At 53.2% G+C, this 18,944-nt stretch overlaps 3 protein-coding genes across 3 annotated transcripts in view; 1 reads left to right on the forward strand and 2 right to left on the reverse strand.

The window, feature by feature from the left end:
• Positions 1 to 18,944, reverse strand: part of ATP1B2 (ATPase Na+/K+ transporting subunit beta 2) — a 193,345-nt gene that overhangs the window by 26,911 nt on the left and 147,490 nt on the right. The window lies entirely within an intron of this gene.
• Positions 1,618 to 7,633, forward strand: SLC16A11 (solute carrier family 16 member 11). The gene is given in 7 exon segments (XM_058180344.1): positions 1,618 to 1,694; positions 1,696 to 1,784; positions 3,229 to 3,372; positions 5,213 to 5,262; positions 5,264 to 5,692; positions 5,694 to 5,922; positions 7,623 to 7,633. Coding segments are annotated over 7 exon segments (1,029 nt in total).
• On the reverse strand, positions 7,587 to 17,552 carry LOC131196901 (monocarboxylate transporter 13-like). The gene is made up of 6 exons (XM_058180351.1): positions 17,489 to 17,552; positions 13,197 to 13,436; positions 12,131 to 12,274; positions 11,058 to 11,302; positions 8,597 to 9,089; positions 7,587 to 7,958 (listed from the first exon to the last, which is right to left on the reverse strand). Exons 1-6 carry the CDS (start codon positions 17,550 to 17,552, stop codon positions 7,732 to 7,734), a joined length of 1,413 nt encoding a protein of 470 aa, XP_058036334.1. The 3' UTR covers positions 7,587 to 7,731.

The raw sequence follows: 18,944 nt of genomic DNA on the forward strand, positions 1-18,944 counted from the left end.
CCCTCCTTGGGGGAAGAGCCATCCATCATTGTAGCTTCTTCCACAAGCACCAAAGCTGCCCCTTTGCAGGTGCCCGAAAGCACAGACATCTCTCCCCCCACCCCACCATCGGTTCCTGGCACAGAAAGCCATACCTGGTTAAAGGTGCGTTTCTATCTTCGGCTGCTGCAGGTAAAGAATTGGGGTGGGGGAGTATCAGGGAATGAGGAAGGGAGGGGGAGGAATTTGACCCCCACCTTGGTTCCCCAAAAACGTTACACCTTTCTTGCAGCCCGTTTCTTGCTCCTCCTATTGTCTTGGTTCTCACACCTTCATTAGGATGGGGGGGGGGAAGGAACAGGTAAGCTGAGACCCCCTCCCCAAAGGGAATTGCACTGCCCCACGGCTCCCCCCCCTGCTTTCCCCTAAGTCTTGACCAGGTACCAATCCTCCCTCCCCATAGACATAGAGGGTGGGTGGGGTTCTTGTGTCTCCATTTGCCCCCAACCCTTTCTCCCCGTCTGCAATCCCCTCCTCTTTGCAACCCCCATCTTCTCACCTGCGATCTCAGGTAAAAAAAAAAAAAAAGCATAAATCTCAATTTTTGGCCAATCCACAATTTTAATTTTAAAATTTGCCATCTTGCCAAAAAAAAAAGAAAATAAAAGCCAGTTTCCCAGTCGGATGGGGTTACAGCTCCGCCCCCTCCCGCTGTCTCCCCCCCCCACAAAAAAACCCCCAATCCAACCAATTCCGACTTCTCCTGTTTTCTTCTCTCCGACTTAATAAATTAAAAACCTGGTTTATTGTAATCCTTCTGTTGGGCAACTCAATTATTTAAATCAGACCAGATCTGTTTTCCAAGGAGGGGGATTAGATTAGATTAGATTAGATTAGATTAGATTAGATTAGATTAGATTAGATTAGATTAGATTAGATTACCAGAGTTGGAAGGGACCTTGGAGGTCATCTAGTCCAACCGCTGGCCCAAGCAGGAGACCCTCAGTCATTTCTGACAGACGGCAGTCCAGTCTCTTCTTAAAAGGGGAGGGAATGGAGAGGTGGCGAAGCGGCAAGCTGACGATAAATCCTCCTCAATTTACGACCGCAATGGAGGGCCACATTTCCCGTCGTTAAGCGAGACAACGGCTAAGGGAGCTTTGCCCCGTTGTGCGACCTTTCTTGCCACCGTTGTTAAAACGAATCCCTGCACGGTTCTTAAGGGAATCCGGCTTCCCCATTGACTTTGGTCGCCCCGACGGTCGCAAAAGGGGAATCGCGTGACCCCGGGACGCTGCACCCGTCGTAAATGGGAACCAGTTGCCAAGCGTCTGAATTTGCTTACGTGACCGCAGGGATGGGGCAACGGTCCTCCTTCGCTTCGGGGGTCTACACAACCCAGCAATTCACAATCTCCCGCTCAGAATAGACACAGAAACTCATGTTCACCATAAGAAGAAACTTATAAGTTCCCCATGGTTGATGGAAGACCGCTCCTGCCACCCTCAGGCCAGATTTAGTATTGCACCGGTCCAGGTTTTGTCCATTTGCAAAAAACTAGGGATTCTTTTACCTTCGTCTCCAGGGCAAGGTGTGGGGCAAGCGAACCCCCGCTCCGCCCCACTGCCCCGGCTGGAGATGCTGCCCCCAGAAGACCCCCCAGAAGATGGAGGCTGGGGCTGGCTGGTGGTCCTTGCAGGGTTCCTGGCCAACTCACTTTGAAGACCTGGTAGGAGTTTTCCAGGCCACCACGGCCCAGGTGTCCTGGGTGATGGCCATCACTTTGGCAACCCAACAGTTTGCAAGTGAGTTTTTATTTTTCCTAAGAAGGCCCTGCTACATTCAGCCCGGGGGCGATTTTCGCACCCGGGACCCTACTTTTAGAATAGAATAGAATAGAATAGAATAGAATAGAATAGAATAGAATTTTTTATTGGCCGAGGGTGATTGGACACACAAGGAATTTGTCTTGGTGCATCTGCTCTCAGTGTACATAAAAGACAAGATACGTTCATCAAGGTACAACATTTACAACACAATTGATGGTCAATATATCAATATAAATCATAAGGATTGCCAGCAACAAGTTACAGTCATACAGTCTTAAGTGGAAAGAGATTGGTGATGGGAACGATGAGAAGATTAATAGTAGTGCAGATTCAGTAAATAGTCTGACAGTGTTGAGGGAATTATTTGTTTAGCAGAGTGATGGCCTTCGGGAAAAAACGGTTCTTGTGTCTAGTTGTTCTGGTGTGCAGTGCTCTATAGCGTCGTTTTGAGGGTAGGAGTTGAAACAGTTTATGTCCAGGATGCGAGGGGTCTGTAAATATTTTCACGGCCCTCTTCTTGATTCGTGCAGTATACAGGTCCTCAATGGAAGGCAGGTTGGTAGCAATTATTTTTTCTGCAGTTCTAATGATCCTCTGAAGTCTGTGTTTTTCTTGTTGGGTTGCAGAACCGAACCAGACAGTTCTAGAGGTGCAAATGACAGACTCAATAATTCCTCTGTAGAATTGGATCAGCAGCTCCTTGGGCAGTTTGAGCTTACTGAGTTGGCGCAGAAAGAACATTCTTTGTTGTCCTTTTTTGATGATGTTTTTGATGTTAGCTGTCCATTTGAGATCTTGCGATATGATAGAACCCAGAAATTTGAAGGTTTCTACTGTTGATACTGTGTTGTCAAGTATTGTGAGAGGTGGAAGTATGGAAGGGTTTCTCCTAAAGTCTACCACCATTTCTACGGTTTTGAGTGTGTTCAGTTCCAGATTGTTTTGGTTGCACCACAAGGCTAGTCGTTCGACCTCTCGTCTATATGCGGATTCGTCATTGTCTTGAATGAGACCAATCACTTTTCAATCATCGCTTAACTTTTGAGTGTGGGAGCGATGCCTTCAAAAGGAGAACATAAAATTGAGGGCTGGGCCCTCAATTCAGGACCGTTCATTTAGCGACCGTTCAAAGTGATGACAGTAACTTATGGCCAGTCCTCAGACTTACGACCGTCACAGCGCCTCCGTGGTCGTGTTGATCAAAATTCAGGTGTTCGGTCATGGGATTCCCGCATTTGCGATCTCCCCAGGAGGTTTTCGACAAGCAAAGTCGATGCGGTAATCCGGTTTCACTTAATGACCGCATGATTCACTTAGCGACGGTGGAGACCGAAGGCGGTAAAACCAGGCGCAACTCATTTAACAACCGGCGATTCTTTTCCAGCCTCCCCACACATTGTCTCTGTCTCTTCCTGGGCAGGTCCACTGGGCACAGCTGCAAGTACCCGCTACAGAGCGCGCCCGCTGGTCGTGCTGGGTGGGCTACTGTCTTTGTTGGGCATCTTTGGGGCCCCCTTCAGCACCTCCTTATTCCAGTTATACCTCAGCCTGGGATTCCTGACAGGTGAGTCGGGCAGAACCCGCTTCAATCCGCACCCAGGTCTCGTCAAAATGGACAAAATGGCTGCCAGGGCTTAGTTGAAGCTCCACCCCTTTTGATGCTGGTTGCTTCCCTTGCCCTCGTGGGGCGGCCATCTTGACTCTTTTGACCTCTCCCTGCCTAAAACCTTTGTAGCTAGAGCTACTAGGTGCCACTAGAAAATTAGAGATGGTGAGTTTTAGTTGCACCTTAGATATACAAGATGGCTGAGTGACTTAGGGCCAATCACCAGGCGACGGTGAGTTCTAGTTCCGCCTTAGGCACAAAAACCAGCTGGGTGACTTTCGCCCAGTCACCAGGAGACGGTGAGTTCTGGTCCCGCCTTAGCCACAAAAGCCAGCTGGGTGACTTTCGCCCAGTCACCAGGAGACGGTGAGTTCTAGTCCTGCCTTAGGCGTGAAAGCCAGCTGGGTGCCTTTTGCCCAATCACCAGGAGACGGTGAGTTCTAGTCCCACCTTAGGCGTGAAAGCCAGCTGGGTGCCTTTTGCCCAATCACCAGGGGAGGGTGAGTTCTAGTCCTGCCTTAGGCATGAAAGTCAGCTGGGTGACTTTTGCCCAGTCACCAGGAGACGGTGAGTTCTAGTCCCACCTTAGGCGTGAAAGCCAGCTGGGTGCCTTTTGCCCAATCACCAGGAGAGGGTGGGTTATAGTTCCGCCTTAGGCGTGAAAGCCAGCTGGGTGCCTTTTGCCCAATCACCAGGAGAGGATGAGTTATAGTTCCGCCTTAGGCGTGAAAGCCAGCTGGGTGCCTTTTGCCCAATCACCAGGGGAGGGTGAGTTCTAGTCCTGCCTTAGGCGTGAAAGCCAGCTGGGTGACTTTTGCCCAGTCACTAGGAGACGGTGAGTTCTAGTTCCGCCTTAGCCACAAAAGCCAGCTGGGTGACTTTCGCCCAGTCACCAGGAGACGGTGAGTTCTAGTTCTGCCTTAGGCACAAAAGCCAGCCGGGTGCCTTTTGCCCAATCACCAGGAGAGGGTGAGTTATAGTTCCGCCTTAGGCATGAAAGCCAGCTGGGTGACTTTCGCCCAGTCACCAGGAGACGGTGAGTTCTAGTCCCGCCTTAGCCACGAAAGCCAGCTGGGTGACTTTCGCCCAGTCACCAGGAGACGGTGAGTTCTAGTCCTGCCTTAGGCATGAAAGCCAGCTGGGTGCCTTTTGCCCAATCACCAGGAGACGGTGAGTTCTAGTCCCACCTTAGCCACAAAAGCCAGCTGGGTGACTTTCGCCCAGTCACCAGGAGACGGTGAGTTCTAGTCCCGCCTTAGCCACAAAAGCCAGCTGGGTGACTTTCGCCCAGTCACCAGGAGACGGTGAGTTCTAGTCCTGCCTTAGGCATGAAAGCCAGCTGGGTGCCTTTTGCCCAATCACCAGGAGACGGTGAGTTCTAGTCCCACCTTAGCCACAAAAGCCAGCTGGGTGACTTTCGCCCAGTCACCAGGAGACGGTGAGTTCTAGTCCCACCTTAGCCACAAAAGCCAGCTGGGTGACTTTCGCCCAGTCACCAGGAGACGGTGAGTTCTAGTCCCACCTTAGCCACAAAAGCCAGCTGGGTGACTTTCGCCCAGTCACCAGGAGACGGTGAGTTCTAGTCCCGCCTTAGGCGTGAAAGCCAGCTGGGTGACTTTGGGCCAGTCCCTCTCTTAGCCCAGCCTACCTCACAGTATTGTTGTGGGGGAAATAGGAGGAGGAAGCCTCAAGTTGTTTGTAAACATAATAAGGTGGGATATAAGTGAATCAGATAAAAATAAATTTTGTGGAACAAATCCTTATGGGGAAAACTTTTCTTTTTTCTGTCCGCCTGCAGGTCTGGGCTGGGCGTTGGCGTTCGCTCCCACCATGGGGACCCTCTCCCATGGGCTACTTCCCCACCCGCCGGTCCCTGGCCATGGGTCTGGCCTTGACCGGGAACGGCCTGACCTCTTTCGCCCTCTCTCCCCTCCTGCGCCTGGTGGCCGACCATCTCGCCTGGCGAGGCACCTTGCTGGCCACCTCTGCCCTGACCCTCCACCTGGTGCTCACGGGGGCCCTCCTTCGGCCCCTGGCCTTGCGGGAAGACCCCCCTAAGTTGACCTCCATCTTTGATGTGGGCCTCTTGGCTCAGAGAGGCTTCGGGGCATTGGCCCTTGGCACTGCCCTACTGGCCGCGGGGTACTTCACCCCGTACGTTCACCTGGACGCCTACAGCCGGGCGCTGGGCATAGAACCGTACAGCGCAGCCTTCGTGGTCTCTAGAGCCGCCTTAGCCGATGCTGTGGCCCGGCTGCTGGCCGGCTGCATGGCCGACCGGCATCTCCTGCCCCCCCCCCGTCTACCCACTCCTCTTCTTCCCGGCCTCCTCCTCCTATGCCAGCCTGCTCCTCCTGGCTGTACTCTACGGCGCCAGCGCGGGAAGCTTTGCAACGGTGGCTTTCGGCGTCTTGCCCGAGCCGGTGGGCATCGGCCGCGTCGTGAACGCCGCAGGACTGTGCATGATGTCGATGAGCATCGGGGAGTTGCTAGGACCCCCTCTGTCAGGTAAGGAGGAAAAGGTTCGTGTGAGGTGCTTGTATGGGTCACTGTTGGGGGGGCTGAGTCCAGATGTTGCTCTGGGCAAGATAGGTTCTGTGTTACTTACTATTTCGCAAACCTGGCCCTTTAAGACAGGCGGACTTCAACTCCCAGAATGCCCCAGCCAGCACATCAATTTCCCATTTAATTGCCCTACCCACTAACACCCCTCCCTCCCTATTAATTTAGCTTGTCATGTTTTTTCACTCTGCTGAATTCAAGGTATATTACATCTGTTCTACCGCATTCCCACTATCTACCAAGACAGTTACTCAATCAAAAAAATGTGATTTTTTTTTTCTTGTTCTATCCATGCTGAATTCTGATAAACCTTTGCTGGCTGGGGGATTCTGGGAGTTGAAGGCCACCCATCTTAAAGCATGCTGGCTGGGGGATTCTGGGAGTTGAAGTCCACCTGTCTTTGGGTCACGGTTAACTGGGGGGGGGGGCACCGAACCACCCCACCGTCGCCGCTACAGGTTTGGCCGAATCGGTCTGAACCGGTAGCATTTCACCCCTGGGTAAAATACTAATATTTGCGGGGTATTTTTGTAAAATGAAGGTCTCGCCTTCTCCATGCTTGACCCCCGAAGGCAGAACCATGCTGTTGCGTGTTGTGGTGTGCCGCTTTGCACAGTTTTACACGGCCTTGCACACTCAAGGGCCCGTTCCTTCGGATGACCCTTTTCAGAGAGCGGTTTAAAAATCACTCGACCCATTTTTTTTTTATTTTTATTTTGGAGTCCTTTATTCTCCTGAAGTTGCTGACTTGTTTTTCTGTCTTCCGTCGTCTTCATCAGCCTTGGAACGAACTCTAAAATGGGTAGTGAAATTATCCTTTAGGAAAAATAAAATAAAATATAACTATCAAGAAAGCTTTGGCTAAGGTGTTGGGTTTTTTCCCCCTCAAAAAAAAAACACGCAACCGTTGACGTCAAAACCTGCCCCCCACCTCCCCAGTTAACCGTGACCAAAAAAAAACCTCAAGTTGGCAATTTATTCACTTGTTAAATCTGTCTCCTGCCAGAAATTCCACCGTTGATAGGAGTTGAGAGTTTTTTTTAAAAAATCTCTGTAAATAAATAAATATGTCGAGGAGCAAAAGAGGGCATGGATAGTCTACAAATTCCCGTTTTTTTATCCCCCAGCAGTTCTGATCTTGAATAGAAAAACGGATGAATAAAATTAACAAATTCAAGGAATGGACGTCTTGTGACCCAGCAAGGGAATGTCATCAGTGCTAGAAGGGAGGAGGAGGACTGTGAGGTCCCTGGTGCTCTCTGAGCTTGGTGATTTTCTTACAGATGTTTCATGACCCAACTAGGGAACGTCATCAGTGCTAGAAGGGAGGAGAGGTTGGGGAGAGGAGGAGGAGGAGAATGAGGGGGAGGAAGAAGAGGAAGAAGAAGGAAGAGGAGGAGGAGAAGAAGAAGAAGAGGAGGAGGAGGAGGAAGAGGAGGAGAAAGAGGAGGAGGCTGTGAGGTCCCTGGTGCTCTCTGAGCTTGGTGATTTTCTTACAGATGTTTCGTGACCCATCGAGGTAACTTCTTCAGTGCTAGAAGGAAGTGGGATTTGTTGGGGGGGAGAGGAGGAAGAGGAGGAGGAAGAGGAGTGGGAGGAGGACTGTGAGGTCCCTGGCGTCCTCTCAGCTTGCTTGTTTCTTGCAGACGTTTCATGACCCAACTAGGTAACACCATCAGTGCTTCTTCTCCTGACCTGCAGGACCTATGAAGATTTCTGGAGAAGGCTTCATTTTTATTTGATCGTCGGGGTGAACTAGCCAATTTCTATCCAGGAAAGGTCTCTGCCTTGTTGGGGTCCCCCTCTGGATTCCAGGCTCTTCGGGCCATGGGGCTCGGCCGGGCCAGGCAGATGGGCTTTGGGTGCCCTTGAACAGGAGAAGTACTCGGGCAAGGTGAGAAGAACCAGGCTGGCAGCCAAGAGGACAACTCCAGCGCAGACGAAGGAGGCGGTGAAGGTCCCCGTCATGTCCCTCAGCCAACCTGGAAGGCAAAATATGGGGGTTCGCTATCAATACGTTGCGTAGCCGGCCTTTTCCCAGGGGGACCCCCTCCCTCAAATCCAGCCACTGATCAGAGAAGGTCCCTCTGGAACTCAGGTTAGTCGACGGCTGAATTCAATTAGTACAGGTAGTCCTCGACTTACGAACACAACGGAGCCCAACGGTTCTGCGGCGAAGCGAGACGTTTGTTAAGTTTACCACCTTCCTCGCCCCAGTTGTTAAGTGAATCACACGGTTGTAAAACGAATCGGGCTTGGCTTGTCAGAACGTCGCAAAAGGGAGGGGGGAAATCATGTGACACACACATACACACACGGGACGCTACAACCTGTCATAAATAGGAGTCCGTTGCCAAACGTCTGAATTTTGACTGTGAGGATGTTGCGACGGATGTCAATGCGAGGACCGGTCGTAAATCGCTTCTTTTGGTGCTGCTGCAACCTTGAACGGTCGCTAAGCAATTGGTTGTAAGTCGAGGAGTACCTGTATCGTAACTCTGTGTGTGTGTGTTTGTGGGGCGGTTGTGGAGCGAACGTCCCTCGATGGTTTGAACGCAAATGTTTAATGCAAAACTCCAGAGGATCTTCTCGCAAGGAGGGGTACCCTCGATTTTTTTACCTGAAATGGGGGTGCCCACTAGGGCCCCCGTACTCTCCAGCATATGCATGTACCCGATGCCTGCCATCACGTAGCGGGCACCCACGATCTCCACCAGACTGGTGAACTGCAGCGGGACCAAGGCGCCGGCAAAGAAACCGTAGCAGAGGCCAATGGGCATCAGGGTCTCCAAGCTGTGTCCGAGGGGCACCAGGGCCAGGCAGATGCCCGTCAAGGCCATCCAGAGGGTCAGGTCGTGGACCGAACGTGAGAAGACCCGGGCGTCCGCCAACCACCCGGCGAAGATGCGACCCACCATGTCTGCGACGGCGGCGACCGACATGATGGAAGCGGTGTCGTACTCTCCACAGCCCACGTCCCTCGCGTAAGCCACCAGGTGAACGTAGGGGACGAAGTAGCCCATATCCACCAGGACGAAGACCAAGACGTAGCGCAAGAAGGGTCCGTGGTGGAGCAGCTCCAGGGCGAAGGAGGAGGCCAGGGTCGTCGGCTCCTGACGGACGTCCCCATCCTTGTCACCATTGGGTTGAGCGTCCTCTACAGCCAACGGGCGCAGCACCGCACGGATGCCACTAGGTTCAGAGACTTTGCTGCTACAACCTGGAGGGCCCCCCGCCATCCGTACGAGTGCACCAGGTACTGGAAGAATGGGCAGAAGGCTAGCGAGGAGATGCCGGCCCCCGAGACGGCCAGACCCATGGCCAGCGTCCGTCGTTTCTCAAAGTAGTGGGACACGGCGGCCACGAAGGTGTAAAGACCAGGGCCCAACCTAGACCTACCTCCATTGGGAGAGAAGGAAGATGGGGGAAGGAAAGACTACGGTCAGACTCAGTGGGATCCCCAGTTCGATCAGGCACAGGAACCCCTCTCTCCCGCCCGTCCTGGTCGATCCAATCCCAGCCACCAGGCGCCGTGAGGCTGCAATCTCGAAGATGTTGAACTATGTGGTCTCCAATCAGCCTATGAGAAGCTGACCGAGGCATTCTGAAACCTGCGGTCCAACTTTAACGGAGATGATGGTTTCACACAGGTCGTCCTCGATTTGACCACATTTGAGCCCCAAATCCTTACTGCAGGTTGTGAAGTTTTGCCCCATTTTAGAACTTTCTGGATGCAATTACTATTAAGTGAAGTATTAAGTGAATTAAGTGTAGGGACACCACCCCCCTTCTTAACTGCAGCAAGCCAGAGGTGGTATTGAAATAATTTAACAACCGGATGGGTGGGCATGGCCGGGGGATGTGACAGGCAGCAGTCGGGGGGGTAGGGGGGGCGCAATGCCCACCTGTACCACGTTTTGGGCCTAATAGGCCTCCCTGCACTTACCTGCAGCATCAAAAGCAGGCCACGGAGGGGACTCCTAGAAGGCGGGGCCAGCCAGCAATTTATAAACAACCGGTTCGCGAACCGGCCCGAACTGAGATCCCATCACTGGGAAAACACTCTGCACATGCTCTGGGAGGCCACCATTGTTGCCTCAGTGGGTTGATAAGAGTTCTCGCTCTTCCTGTGCCCGTTTGAAAGACCGTGGGAGGGAGTGGGGGAGAGGGAGAAGTTCACAACCACAACTACCTGTGAGAAGACCGATGGTGAGGTGAAGGTGGACCAGGCTAGTGGAGAAGGGCTAGGAAGAGCCCCACGCTGGACAGAAAACCACCGGCCATCACAACCGGGCGCGCCCCGTAGCGAGCGCTGAGGGTGCTCCCCAGCGGACCTGAGGGAGACACACCAGAACCAAGATCTTATGAAGAGACCTCTGAGCCCACTCACCCAGCAACCCGCTCAGTTACATTTTCCCAACTAGGCGCGTGAGATTCCAGGCGCTCTCGAGAAATACTAGAACTCCCAAACTGAAAAGATTTCGTTTTCCACAAAAAGAAGAGAAGACAATGCCTCCGCTTTCCAGATTTGGACTTGCAGTGGACATTTGTCCCGGGGGGCGATGCCGGGCTTAATGTTATACGGGTCGTCCTCAACTTACGGCCACAATTTCTGTCGCTAAGCGAGGCGGTGCTCCATTTATGACCTTTGTCGCCACCGTGGTTAAAGGGAGGCGCGCAAAGAAACCGTAGCAGAGGCCAATGGGCATCAGGGTCTCCAAGCTGTGTCCGAGGGGCACCAGGGCCAGGCAGATGCCCGTCAAGGCCATCCAGAGGGTCAGGTCGTGGACCGAACGTGAGAAGACCCGGGCGTCCGCCAACCACCCGGCGAAGATGCGACCCACCATGTCTGCGACGGCGGCGACCGACATGATGGAAGCGGCGTCGTACTCTCCACAGCCCACGTCCCTCGCGTAAGCCACCAGGTGAACGTAGGGGACGAAGTAGCCCATATCCACCAGGACGAAGACCAAGACGTAGCGCAAGAAGGGTCCGTGGTGGAGCAGCTCCAGGGCGAAGGAGGAGGCCAGGGTCGTCGGCTCCTGACGGACGTCCCCATCCTTGTCACCATTGGGTTGAGCGTCCTCTACAGCCAACGGGCGCAGCACCGCACCGGATGCCACTAGGTTCAGAGACATTGCTGCTACAATCTGAAGGGCTCCCCGCCATCCGTACAAGTCCACCAGGTACTGGAAGAATGGGCAGAAGGCTAGCGAGGAGATGCCGGCCCCCGAGACGGCCAGACCCATGGCCAGCGTCCGTCGTTTCTCAAAGTAGTGGGACACGGCGGCCACCGAAGGTGTAAAGACCAGGGCCCAACCTAGACCTACCTCCATTGGGAGAGAAGGAAGATGGGGGGGGGGAAGGAAAGACTACGGTCAGACTCAGTGGGATCCCCCAGTTCGATCAGACGCACAGGAACCCCTCCTCTCCCGCCCGTCCTGGTCGATCCAATCCCAGCCACCAGGCGCCGTGAGGCTGCAATCTCGAAGATGTTGAACTATGTGGTCTCCAATCAGCCTATGAGAAGCTGACCGAGGCATTCTGGAAACCTGCGGTCCAACTTTAACGGAGATGATGGTTTCCACACAGGTCGTCCTCGATTTACGACCACATTTGAGCCCCAAATCCTTACTGCAGGTTGTGAAGTTTTGCCCCATTTTAGAACTTTCTGGATGCAATTACTATTAAGTGAAGTATTAAGTGAATTAAGTGTAGGGACACCACCCCCCTTCTTAACTGCAGCAAGCCAGAGGTGGTATTGAAATAATTTAACAACCGGATGGGTGGGCATGGCCAGGGGATGTGACAGGCAGCAGTCGGGGGGGTAGGGGGGGCGCAATGCCCACCTGTACCACGTTTTGGGCCTAATAGGCCTCCCTGCACTTACCTGCGCAGCATCAAAAACGGGCCACGGGAGGGGGACTCCTAGAAGGGGCGGGGCCAGCCAGCAATTTATAAACAACCGGTTCGCCCGAACCGGCCCGAACCGGCTGAGATCCCATCACTGGGGAAAACACTCTGCACATGCTCTGGGAGGCCACCATTGTTGCCTCAGTGGGTTGATAAGGAGTTCTCGCTCTTCCTGTGCCCGTTTCGAAAGACCGTGGGAGGGAGTGGGGGGGAGAGGGGAGAAGTTCACAACCACAACTACCTGTGAGAAGACCGATGGTGAGGTGAAGGTGGACCAGGCTAGTGGAGAAGGACGCTAGGAAGAGCCCCACGCTGGACAGAAAACCACCGGCCATCACAACCGGGCGCGCCCCGTAGCGAGCGCTGAGGGTGCTCCCCAGCGGACCTGAGGGAGACACACCAGAACCAAGATCTTATGAAGAGACCTCTGAGCCCACTCACCCAGCAACCCGCTCAGTTACATTTTCCCAACTAGGCGCCGGCGTGAGATTCCAGGCGCTCTCGAGAAATACTAGAACTCCCAAACTGAAAAAGATTTCGTTTTCCACAAAAAGAAGAGAAGACAATGCCTCCGCTTTCCAGATTTGGACTTGCAGTGGACATTTGTCCCGGGGGGCGATGCCGGGCTTAATGTTATACGGGTCGTCCTCAACTTACGGCCACAATTTCTGTCGCTAAGCGAGACGGTGCTCCATTTTATGACCTTTGTCGCCACCGTGGTTAAAGGGAGACGCCGCAAGTTGTGAAGTGGGCAAATCCCGTTCTTAATCGAAATCAGGCTGACCCGTCGCTTGTCAGAAGGTCGGCAAAGCGGGACCCCGGGGGACACTGCGACCTTCGTAAATACGAGTCAGGCGTCTGAATTTTGGTCACGTGACCATCACGGAGGTGATGCGAGTTGTGGGGGGGCCCCCTCCACGTCACATGATCGGCATCAGTCTGTGAGTTGTCCGGACTTGCTTTGCAACAAAGCGGACGGCAAATAAATTTAATGAATTAATCAATAATAATAATAATAATTTGCAACCTTTCCAGACAGCGTCTGACAAGCAAAGCCAATGTCGCAAGCCAGATTCATTTAATGACCATGTGATACACTGAACAACCGCCGTTTGTATTTGCTTATCAACCAAGAGAGGTCACTGAAGAATCGCCCGGCTTAACAATGGACATTCCGGCCGTAAGTCGAGGACTACCTGCACAGCTAAAGGGAATTCAATTCGTTCCAGTTTTACCGGGGGGGGGGGGGGGGCGGGAATCCATGCTTCGTGCCCCCCCTCCCCCGTCCACCGCCGTTTCTCCTTTACTTGCAAACTGAAGGACGGCGATGCCCAGCGACACCACCCAGGAGACGGACCCGGAAGATTCTCCGAAATGGGCCACGAACTCCACGAAGAAGACGCCGAAGGAGCGGATCACCCCGAAGACCAGGGCCGACTGCACGAAGCCCCCCAGCACGACCATCCAGCCCCAGCCGCCATCCGGGACAGCTGCAACCGCAGCAGAAGACGGAGGAGGAGGAGGCTCCTTTCGGCCCGCAGAAATTGGAAGAACAGAGTGGAGGAAGAGACAAGAAAGAGAGAGGAGAGGGAGAGAAAGAGAGGGAGGAAGGGAGAGAGAGAAATAGAAAGAGGGAGGGAGAGAAATAGGGAGGGAGGGAAGGACAGATGGAAAAAGGGAGGAAGACAGAGGACGGATGGGGAGAGAGAGCGAGGGAGGGAGAGAAAGAGAGAGAGGGAGAGAGAGAAACCGAGAGAGAGAGAGAGAGAGAGACAGAGGAGGGATGGGGGGAGAGAGGGAGGGAGGGAGAGACAGAAAGGGAGGGAGAGAAAGAGGGAGGGAGGGAGAGAAGTAGGGAGGGAAGGACGGAAAGAGGGAAAGAGAGGGAGGGAGAGAGAAAGAGACAGAGAGAGGGGGAGAGAGGGAGGGAGAAAAAGACAGAAAGGGAGGGCGAGAAAGAGGGAGGAAGAGAAAGAGAAAGGAGAGAGAGCGAGGGAGGGAGGGATGGAAAGAGGGAAAGAGAGGGAGGGAGAGAGAGAGACAGAGAGAGGGAGAGAGGAGGAGGGGAGAGAGGAGGAGAAAAGACAGAAAGGGAGTGAGAGAAAGAGGAGGAGAGAGAAATAGGGAGGAGGGACGGAAGAGGAAGAGAGGAGGAGGAGAAAGAGACAGAGAGAGAGGGGAGAGGGAGGAAGAGACAAGAAAGAGAGGAGAGAAAGAGGAGGAAGAAGAGAGGGAGGGAGAGAGAAAGAGGAGGAGAGAAAGAGAAAGAAAGAGAGAGGAGAGAAAGAGAGGGAGGAAGGAGAGAGAAATAGAAAGAGGGAGGAGAGAAATAGGGAGGAGGAGGGAAGGACAGATGGAAAAGGAGGAAGACAGAGGACGGATGGGGGAGAGAGAGAGGAGGAGAGAAAGAGAGAGAGAGAGAGAAACCGAGAGAGAGAGAGAGAGAGAGAGAGGAGGGATGGGGGAGAGAGGAGGAGGAGACAGAAAGGGAGGGAGAGAAAGAGGAGGAGGAGAGAAGTAGGAGGAAGGACGGAAAGAGGAAAGAGAGGAGGGGAGAGAGAGAGACAGAGAGAGGGGAGAGGAGGAGAAAAGACAGAAAGGAGGGCGAGAAAGAGGAGGAAGAGAAAGAGAAAGGAGAGAGAGCGAGGGAGGAGGAGGAAAGAGGGAAAGAGAGGGAGGGAGAGAGAGAGAGACAGAGAGAGGGGGAGAGAGGAGGGAGGGGGAGAGAGGGAGGGAGAAAAAGACAGAAAGGGAGTGAGAGAAAGAGGGAGGGAGTGAGAGAAGTAGGGAGGGAGGGACGGAAAGAGGGAAAGAGAGGGAGGGAGGGAGAAAGAGACAGAGAGAGGGGGAGAGAGGGAGGGAGAAAAAGACAGAAAGGGAGGGAGAAAGAGGAGGAAGAGAGAGAGAGGAGGGAGAGAAGAGAGAGGGGAGAGAAAGAAAGAGAGAGAGAGGAGGAGGGATGGAAAGAGGAAGAGAGGAGGGAGAGAGAGACAGACAGAGAGAGGGGAGAGAGGAGGGAGGGGAGAGGGAGGGAGAAAAGACAGAAAGGGAGGGAGAGAAAGAGGAGGAAGAGAAAGAGAGGGAGGGAGAGAAAGAGGAGGGAGAGAGAAAGAGAGGAGAGAGAGAGAGAGGGAAGGAGGAGGGATGGAAAGAGGAAGAGAGGAGGAGGGAGAGAGAGACAGAGAGAGGGGGAGAGAGGAGGGGGAGAGAGGGAGGGAGGGAGGGAAAGACAAAAAGGAAGGGAGAGAAAGAGGGAGGAAGAGAAAGAGAGAGAAAGAGGGGGAGACAGAAAGACATAGAGGGAGAGAGAGGGAGAGGGAGGGGGGAGAGAGAGAATAACATTACTGGAAGGGACCTTGGAGGTCTTCTAGTCCAGCCCCCTGCTCAAACAGGAGACTCCAGGGCCACTTGGAACAAACAGCTGTCCCGTCTCTTCTTTAAGAAGAAGAATATTGCAACCCTTGGGATGTTCTTGATGCCCGCAGCCCAAGTGAGGAACTTAAAATTTCTTCAAAAGCATATTGTGTTTCATTTGCTCCCTTGCTCTCTTTCCATCTGGCCGCCTCTAATCTGGTTGCACACTCAAGGAATTGTGCAAATCGACAACAGCCGGGAGCTAACCCCGGGTTGTAGGAATGCAGCCAGAAACGATGACGGTTAATTTTCTCCACTCTGTTGCATCCTTAGAAGTTTGACTTTTAAGATCTGCCCCCAAAATGAGGTTTTTGTGCCTTGCGGAGCATCCGCGAATTTTAAACCTCCCTCCTTCTGTCTCGCAACCCCTGGCCACCGAGCCAGAGTCCTAAATAACCCACCATTTAACCACGATTACTTCGCCACCGCACGAGACAGGACCCTTCCTGGCTTCCCCGGGTCTCGGATGTCGAATTTAACGGCATCACTTGCACCCGAGCTGAACCGAGCCGAGCGGTGTGTGTGTATGTGTGTGTCTCCCCCACCCCCGACCAAAGTCTGGCCCCGTGTCCTCAAATCCTCTTGTTTCTCAGCCAATAAATTGGCTGCTCTTTTCGTTGCCAGAATTTCCATTTGAAAAATGCCAGCAAGGCTGAAGGATTTCGGAAAACAGACCCAATTTCTTAGAAATTTTTTCTGCGTCGCCTGGAGTGGAGCTGCAGGTATTTGGCGGCCTATTTCTAGGATGTTGCAGAGCAGGGAGGGGGAAAAGCACTCTGTACATGCTCAGAGGGGAGGGGGGGAAAGCACTCTGCACACGCTTGGAGGAGGATTCCCCTCCTCGAAGCCAACGAGCACCAACTTCTTGGAGGATTGTCCTGGCAGGAAGGGAAGGCCAGTTTGAAGCGGAGAGCATCTTTTGACCGGTGACGGCTTGCATTAAATTTGGGAGAAAGTTTTTCCGCGTGACGCTTGTGCTGAGATTGTGTTACACGCAACATGGTGCGTGTTTTGTGTGTCGCTTTTTCCCTTGGATGTCTAAAAACAGGCCGCAACCTGGTTTAGAGCTTCAGTAAGAATGTGGTAGAGGGACGCGGTGGCTCAGGGGCTAGGATGTTGAGCTTGTCGATCAAAAGGTCGGCAGCTCAGCGGTTCGAATCCCTAGTGCTGCCGTGTAACGGGGTGAGCTCCCGTTACTTGTCCCAGCTTCTGCCAGCCTAGCAGTTTCGAACACAACAACACGTTGTTGTGACTCCAGCCCCCAAACCTGGCCCCATGCCCGAAAGTGACTCAGGAAGTGAGGGGGAAGGACCGGTAAGGCTTACCTTGGGAGCATCGATTCCTTTGGCTCGGCTCCAGGAGCCAGAACCAGACCAGTCGGAGGACGTAATGAGGCCGTCATCCCCTGATTCCTCCCTTCCCCAGGCTACGCCTTCAGACCCAGCTGATAATAATAATCAAGCTTGGCTTGACTATCAGAAGATTAGAGAGGCGGCGTCATCAAAAGGAAGGGTGGGGCAGGAGCCCCACCCCACAGGATATATAAGGAGCTTTGGGACTGCTCTCAGTTCCACGGGAAGCAAAAGTTTAGCTGAACCGTTTCAAAAAGAGCTGAAAGTCTGGCTACAAAGTGAGTCATTTGTTTGAACTTTGGCAGGCAGCTGCGATTTCTCTGCCAGGACTGATAAGAGCTGTGAATCTGCTGGCTGAAGGCCAACTCGTGGGTCTGAGGTGGGGAAGGAGACAGAACACATGTAAAAATGCAAGTAGAAAAAAAAATAGGGACCACCTTTGGCGGGAAGGTAACAGCTCTCCGTGCGCCTTTGGCGTTGAGTCATGCCGGCCACATACTGTAACCATGGAGACATCTTCGGACAGCGCTGGCTCTTCGGCTTTGAAACGGAGATGAGCACCGACCCCTAGAGTCAGGAACGACTAGCATGTATGTGCGAGGGGAACCTTTACCTTTACCTTAAGAATGTGGTGGGGACGTTGTCTTCCCCTTCCAAATATAATAATACTGAACTGCTACCCATTTTCCCCTGAAAATAAGACCAGGTCCACTTCTGCTTGCCCGCACCAGGGCAGAAGGCTGAACGGTGCCATCGCGGCGAGACAGGAAGATAGAGCTGCCGCATGCGCCCCACACCAGCTTACCGCAGGGCCCTGCAGCCCGGCCACTCACATCCCGACATCTGCCTCACCTCGTAGTGGCGGCTCCAGCAGTCCCATCCAGCGGGACTCCGCATGGCCACCGGCTCGCTGCTTCTACTTGCTCGCAGATGCAACGGAGCAGGAGGCCGAGAGACGCGCCGGTCCTGCAGCCATGAGGCGAGGCGGGGGAGGTTGGAGCTGCCCCACTCGCCCCGCACCGGCTTACCTCAGGGCCATCCATGCCCCGGCACCTGCCTCGCCTCGCCTCGCAGCCACAGCACCAGCACGCCGCTCAGCTTCCTGCTCCGTTTTGGCCGCAAGCAAGCGGAAGTGGGCCGGCAGCCACGTGGGCTCCTCCCGCACATGCTTGCTGGTGTGAATGTTCTGGCTGCAGGGGCCCAGATGGTGCGGGGCACATGGGGCAGCTTCACACACATCCCGCCTAGCCTCGTGGCAGCGCCATCGCGAGCAACCAGACGGAATAAGCGGGCGGCCAGCTGCAGAGGCTCTTAAGTAGGGCTTCTTTTGGGAGTAGGGCTTATATCATGCAAAAAACAACAACCATGTTAGGACTAATTTTTAGGATAGGACTTATTTTCAGGGAAACAGTACGGGAATTGTAGACCAACTCGTGACCTACAAAATAATTTTAAAAAGTGGATGAATTTGCACGTTCCACCGAGTCGAAAGGGGCCTGCTTTGCTTGAGGATTTGCAGGTTGTGCAAGTCCAGGTTTAAAGCTTTTTTTTTTTTTTTGCGCAAACACACGCAAAAAAAACCACTTTAGGATAACGTGGGAATCTCGCTGCTCCGTGCCGAGACAAAAATTCAATTCAGGGAGTCCTCGACTTACGGCCACAATGGAGCTCCAAATTTCCATTGCTACGCCAAGGCGATCGTTAAGTGAGCTTTGGTCCGTTTTATGACCTTTCCTGCCGCAGTCGTTAAAACGAATCACCGCGGCTGTTAAGTCAGTAAGACTCGGGAGTTGGGTCTGGGCCACACCGTACAAGAAGTCCTCGACTTATGACCGCAATTGAGGCATTTGCTAAGTGAGCCAACAGAACAGAACAGAGCCCTGGGGATACTGCAAATGTCGTAATTGTGAGAACCGGTCATGTCACTTTTTTTTAGAGCTCTTGTAACTCGGAATGGCCACTAAACGAACGGTTCTAAGTCCAGGACTGCCTGTATCTCTACGAAGAGCGATGGGTTTTTATTAAAACAACTCAAAGGTCGGGGAAAAAAATGCTGAGTTTAGGGAATTCCTTTTTCGGCCGAAGGTTACAAAAAGAGGAAAGGACAAACTTGAGAGACCTGTAACTTGCAGAGTCAGGAGTTTTCCCAGGAATTTTGACGTCGGGACTTTCTCCGTGCAGTAAAAACAAAAAAAATGCAGATTTTGGCGCACGCCGTTCAACGGCGACCATTTCCGAGAAAATACAGGTAGTGCTCGACTTACAACCATTCGTACAGTGACCATTCGG

The sequence above is a fragment of the Ahaetulla prasina genome, chromosome 4 (assembly GCF_028640845.1).
Source record: "Ahaetulla prasina isolate Xishuangbanna chromosome 4, ASM2864084v1, whole genome shotgun sequence".
In the NCBI taxonomy this organism is placed as follows: Eukaryota; Metazoa; Chordata; class Lepidosauria; order Squamata; family Colubridae; genus Ahaetulla; species Ahaetulla prasina.